Source organism: Cyprinodon variegatus, unplaced genomic scaffold (assembly GCF_000732505.1).
Source record: "Cyprinodon variegatus isolate N-32 unplaced genomic scaffold, C_variegatus-1.0 Scaffold886, whole genome shotgun sequence".
In the NCBI taxonomy this organism is placed as follows: Eukaryota; Metazoa; Chordata; class Actinopteri; order Cyprinodontiformes; family Cyprinodontidae; genus Cyprinodon; species Cyprinodon variegatus.
In genome coordinates, this window is record NW_015151339.1 from 286,580 (window position 1) to 292,827 (window position 6,248).

General features: G+C 38.9%; 1 protein-coding gene across 1 annotated transcript; it reads left to right on the forward strand.

The window, feature by feature from the left end:
- Positions 1–4,373: 4,373 nt before the first annotated feature.
- LOC107099586 (gastrula zinc finger protein XlCGF57.1-like) lies at positions 4,374–6,242 on the forward strand. Its single transcript, XM_015397779.1, has one exon. It carries the CDS (start codon positions 4,460–4,462, stop codon positions 5,807–5,809), a length of 1,350 nt encoding a protein of 449 aa, XP_015253265.1. The 5' UTR covers positions 4,374–4,459; the 3' UTR covers positions 5,810–6,242.
- The last annotated feature ends 6 nt before the right edge of the window (positions 6,243–6,248 follow it).

Genomic DNA, 6,248 nt, shown 5'->3' on the forward strand with positions numbered 1-6,248 from the left:
TTATTTCAGCGATGGCGTCCTCCGTGATTAAAATCCTCTCCTCCACTTTTTCAATATGATCCTCTGTCTTGTCAAGTCTGGCGCTCATCTTTGTATTTCTTCTTTAATTTCCCCCAGATGCGCATTATTTTCCTCTCAGAAGACTCTTAATTCCTTCAACACAGTCTCCCATTCAGCCATGTTACTACTGTTGCTTGCTTAGCTCAAATCAAACGGAAGAAAGCCGTACTCCTTCACAGCTGAAGAATGTGCATATATATGTATGTGTGTGTGTCTGTGTATATGTACACTGCTCAAAAAAATTAAAGGAACACTTTGAAAACACATCAGATCTCAATGGGGCAAAAATCAAGCTGTTTATTTATACTGATATGGACTGGGTGATGTGTTAGGAACAAAAGGATGCCACATCATTTGATTGAAATGAAAATGATCAACCTACAGAAGGCTGAATTCAAAGACACCCCAAAAATTACAGTGAAAAAATGCTGCGGCAGGCTAGTCCATTTTGCTGAAATTTCGTTGCAGCAACTCAAAACGGTTTTCATTAAGTTTTATGGCCCCCACGTGCATGCCTGAAAATGTTGTGGCATGCTCCTAATGAGACGACGGACGGCGTCCTGGGGTATCTCATCCCATATCTGGACCAGGGCATCACTGAGCTCCTGGACAGTCTGAGGTACAACCTGGCAGCGTCGGATGGATTTAGGTCAGGCGAGCTTGGGGGCCAATCAATGTTATCAATTCCTTCATCCTCCAGGAACTGCCTGCATACTTTCGCCACATGAGGCCAGGCATTGTCATGCACCAGGAGGAACCCAGAACCCACTGCACCAGCATAGGGTCTGGCAATGGGTGCAAGGATTTTATACCAAACCGGTCATGCTGAACGATGTTACAGACAGCATGTTCTCCACGGCTTCTCCAGACCCTTTCACTTCTGTCATTGTTGCTCAGGGTAAACCTGCTCTCATCTGTGAAAAGCACAGGGTGCTGGTGACAGACATGTCAATTCCAGTGTTCTGTGGCAAATGCCAATCGAGGTCCATGGTGCTAGACGGTGAGCACAGGGCCCACTAGAAGACGTCGGGCCCTGTGCTCACCGCCCTGCCAAAGATAAATGCATGCATGCATTATCACGTCATTTCCATTAAATCAATGTAAACAGGTCTTAAAACAATATTATCGTTTATCGCAATAATTTTTGAGACAATTAATTTCTTTTTTAAAAATGTGTTATCGTGACAAACGACAGAAGGGAATACGTCTGGAATAACATACCCGTAAAACTAGATGAAGGCCCATGAGGTAAAGTTATGTGACATATAATTTTAACTTAAATTAATTAGGCTACAGCTGAAGCCATTGCCATGTTTACAATCAGTAGAGCGGCTGACCTTATCTCGCATTAATTAATAAATTGCTTAAAACTTACAAAGCAGCACTTAAAATCCGAAAAACAATTTTACTAACCTCAAAGTTCTTCATCAAGGAACATGCATCTTCTCCTAGATGATTAATAAGACATCGAATGATGACCTCTCGTTTTTGCTGAATGGATACCCCACCCTGCAGAACAGAATTTTTTTAAATAACTAAAAGAAATGTAAAAATGTCAATCAAATCAAGATTAAATATTTTAAACATTGGCAGAATAGAATAGCTAGTATTTTCGGAGGGATGCTAAGTAGATGCTAGTAGCAAGAATAAAAACAAAACAAACTCAGTCATGGCTCAGAAAAACAGACAGATGCAGACATAATGGTAGGATAGTTCTTTTTTTTTTTTATAAACAAATGTCATTACCAAAGCCTTGCTCAAACTACAGGAGTTTTAAAATCCTAACCGATTTTGAAATCTGGTTGCAGCGCACACTAAAGGAGAATCTTTGCAGATTTTCCTACCTGAAATCTTAAACATGCTCTCACTACAAGATTTGAAAATTGTGGCGATTTTCTTAAGATTATCTTGCCAGATTTAACACCTCACGTGATGCGATCTCATGGAGAAGCGCAGCGCATGTAAACAAAATGGATACTGTGTCGCTGCAACTTGCTGAAATAATATTTATTCTTTGTAGCAATAAAAAACAAAAGAAAATCCAACAAGTGTAGACGAGAAATGGGTTGTCTGATCTTCAGCGAGATCTAGAGGTATGATTAACTGTTTTGAAATGTTTGCAGTGGTATGCTCGCAAGGCTAGATTGCAGATTACAGTAGTTTGGCAACATGTTAGCACTAGTTTATAGCGCTAACGTACTGCAGTGTAGAACTGTGTTTTAGTAAAATTGAAAGGTAAATTAATTCCAACATAGAAGCAGGAAATGTAGCAACCTTATGCATCAGGTCTGGTCTCAAGAAATGTTGCTATACAAGTGGTTATCAGCAAGTACTGTTAATTTCTATCTCCTTTGTCCACCTAACCTGTATAGCGGCTTTTGCGGTTGATATTTTCAAAATGTATGTCACTTAGTAAACCTGTCTCTCATTGGCTATATTGAAAGTACTGACATAATCATAGCAGTTACATGCTGATTTATAATCCTAGATATTGTTAGGTTTATTCTTTATACATCATGTGCATTGTTATTCTGTTAGCCAGATTAGACAGAGTAATATTTGTTGGGATTGGTTGGGGTTGATCATTTTTTTTAGGCCATCTGTAAGGAATGGTTAAGTTCTGTCAAAGTGAAATACTGTTAGCGGATGAACACATTAAGACACACTGCCAATTCCAATGGAATCATGCCTTCAAAAAAGATCATGTAGAATATCTGGCGGTACCCCGATAGAAAATGAAAATAACTTAATTTTACTGGTTATGGGACTACCTTTCTTCACACCATAACAGTGTACCAGAGTATGATTTCCTTTAGACATTGAACATGTAAATTATAGTTCTCTTCTGTTCTTGGTTGAAAAGCTCCCTATCACCCTTCCTTTTGCTGATAGTCCGAATGGTGTCCAATACAAAACCTACAGATGTAATGTCCAGAAAAGTTTTCTGCAAGCCCACCCAAAGAAGGAGCACCAAGATTGTCAGCTGAAACCCAATAAACAGCGCCATTGATATTTCAACTAACCTGAGGCAAAAATAATTCCTTCCTTCTCAAATATTGTGAGATCTTTCAAAAGAGGCTCCAGAACAGCTTCATAGCCAATTCTTTTTTTTTTTTTTACATCTTTTACCTTACAAGGGAGAGCCAAATAAATGGATGTTAGCTGTGACAAGCTAAAAGCTAAGCCACTAAAAGGCAGAGAGTGCGTAACATTAGAGATTGAACTAACAGATTCTTCAGAGTGGGAGAATAGAGACAGAATAATGAAATAGGGCTCCCTATGTCCTCCAGAAGTCTAAGCCTATAGCAGCATAACTATAGAGATAGCTCAGGATAACCTGAGCCACTCTAACTATAAGCTTTATCAAAAAGGAAAGTTTTAAGCCTAGCCTTAAAAGTAGACAGGGTGTCTGCCTGCCTCACAGAAATCTGAAGGGTTTTAACTACAGTTTGTGGACTTCCTGATAGTAAAGAATTACAATAGTCCAGCCTTGAAGTAACAAATGCATGGACTAGTTTCTCAGCATCACTCCTGGACAGGATATTTCTAATTTTTGCAATGGTCTCGAGATGAAAGAAGGAAATTCTAGAAACCTCTTTGATATGGGATTTAAATGACAGGTCCTGATCAAAAACAATACCAAGATTGTTTCCTTTATTATCTGAAATCAATTTAATCCTATCCGAATGAAGTGACTGACTAATCAGCTTCTTTTTCAAAGACTCTGGTCCAAAGACTATAACTTCTGTTTTGTCCGCATTCAGGAGCAGAAAATAAACAACTGAAAATCTTCCAGCGCTGTGAGCTTTTTTATAACTGTTCTCACTTCATTTTATGGTGCAAACAATTTTTACAGAAAAAACAGCCCTGTTGCCCTGCTAATTGCTACATTTCTAACAAAAATTAGGAAGCTGTTCCAGATGGGTCTTATCATTCAAGCCTGTTTTTCGCTATTGCTATAATGCTTCTTTTTAATCTGATAGAAGACAGAACCTTCTTTAGAAAGTCATGTAAAATCTGCTCAGCCTCTGACACATTCATCCGAGATGTGTCTTTTGCTCGCCAAAGTGAACAGGAAGCACTGCTGAGGCTAGAATGTCGCATTACATCCTCATTTGAAAGCGAGTCACTGTGGTGTCGGATGTAAATACTTTACTTCTTTTAATAATTATTTGTGAGGAAACAAATTTAGGCCAGAATGAACTTCATACCTTAAGGTTGCTTGATGTTATCCACTAGCTCCTCAAACTCAAGGACAGAGTTTGGTGCTTTTATGTGAAGTGTTCTTTATTTACCTGCTAATAGGAAGTCTTCCTGCTGTGTTTGTCTTTCAGATCACCTTCAGAATTATGTTGGAAAAGAGGAGGATTTCTCTGACCAGCAGCTATATGAACAGGAGATGCATTCCAGTTTGGACCAAGAGAAACCAGAAGCTCTGCAGATAAAAGAAGAGCAGAAAGAACCAGAACCTCCCTGGACAAAAGAGGAAACCACGGAGCTCCCCATAAGCGAGCATGAAGAGCAGCTTGTTCTAAAGCAGGAGCCTGTTAATAGTGTCAAGAAACCTTTTTGTATGACCTGTGGAAAAAGCTTCACTCTGAAATCTAGTCTTAATAGACATATCAGAACTCACACAGGTGAGAAACCATTCTCATGTTTGATTTGTGGCAAAGGTTTTAATGTAAAAGGTTATTTGATTGACCACATGAAAACTCACACATGTGAAAAGCGTTTAAAATGTCTGCCCTGTGGAAAAACCTTCACAAGGAAATCTTATTTCAAGGAACACATTAGAACTCACACAAGTAAGAAGGCTCAAAAATGTCTATCCTGTGGAAAAAGTTTCAGCTTTAAATCTGCCCTTTACAAACACATCAGAATTCATAAAGTAGCGAAGCCTTTGAAATGTCTGTCCTGTGGGAAAAACTTCCCCTGTAAATCTGCCCTTGATAGACACGTCAGAATTCACACAGGTGAGAAGCCTTTCTCCTGTACGATTTGTGGCAAAACCTTTACTCAAAAAGGTTATTTGACTTACCACATGGGAAGTCACACAGATGAGAAGCGTTTTAAATGTCTGTCCTGTGGAAAAAGCTTCCCCTGTAAATCTGGCCTTAATGCACACACCAGAATGCACACAGGTGAGAAGCCGTACTTATGCACGATTTGTGGCAAAAGTTATACTCTTAAAGGTCATTTGCATGACCATATGAGAACTCACACGGGTGAGAAGCCTTTCGAATGTCTGTCCTGTGGAAAAACATTCACAAGGAAATCTTATCTTACCGCACACATCAGAATTCACACAGGTGAAAAGCCTTTCTCTTGCACAATTTGTGGCAAAACCTTTACCCATAAAGGTAACTTGACTGACCACATGAAGCATCACACAGGTGAGAAGCCTTTCAAATGTCCATCCTGTAGAAAAAGCTTCACCTGTAAATCTGCCCTTAAAAAACACATTAGAATTCATACAGGTGAGAAGCCTTTCTTATGTACGATTTGTGGCAAAAGTTTTACTGCAGAACGGTATATGACTGACCACATGAGAAGTCACACAGGTGAGAAGCCTTTCGAGTGTCTGTCCTGTGGAAAAAGCTTCACTTATAAATCTGCCCTTAATAGACACAGCAAAATTCACCCAGGTGAAAAGCCGATTTTATGTAAGATTTGTGGAAAAACTTTAACTCGAAAAGGTCATTTCAATTGTCAAATGACAACTAACTCAGAAAGGCCTTTTCTTGAATGACCTGTGGTAGTTCTTTAATTTTTCATCCATGAAACATAAGACTATCTAAAAAGAAGGAGCTTTAAAGTTTCTAAAATAAGTTTCAAAATATTATTTTGTAAATATTATTTTTATTTTACTGCCGTGTAAACAAAAAAGAGATCTAAAATTCCACCTGGATTGTTGGACTAATGGAATTCGACAACCACATTTTACTTGCACCCCTACTGGCTGGCATCATTGGAAACTATAGTGGGTTTTACCTTTCCAACAAGGGGTTGGAGGTTTTTGTCTGACTATTTCTGAAGAAGCAATTTGCTTGATTAACACATTGGGTGTGCTAAATCGGCACATTAGGCTCCAGATAAGACTGATCGCCTTATCCATGGCTACAATGTCCATTTCATCAATCTTTGCAGTGTTATTTCTTCTCTCGCCAATATATGACATGACTATGACA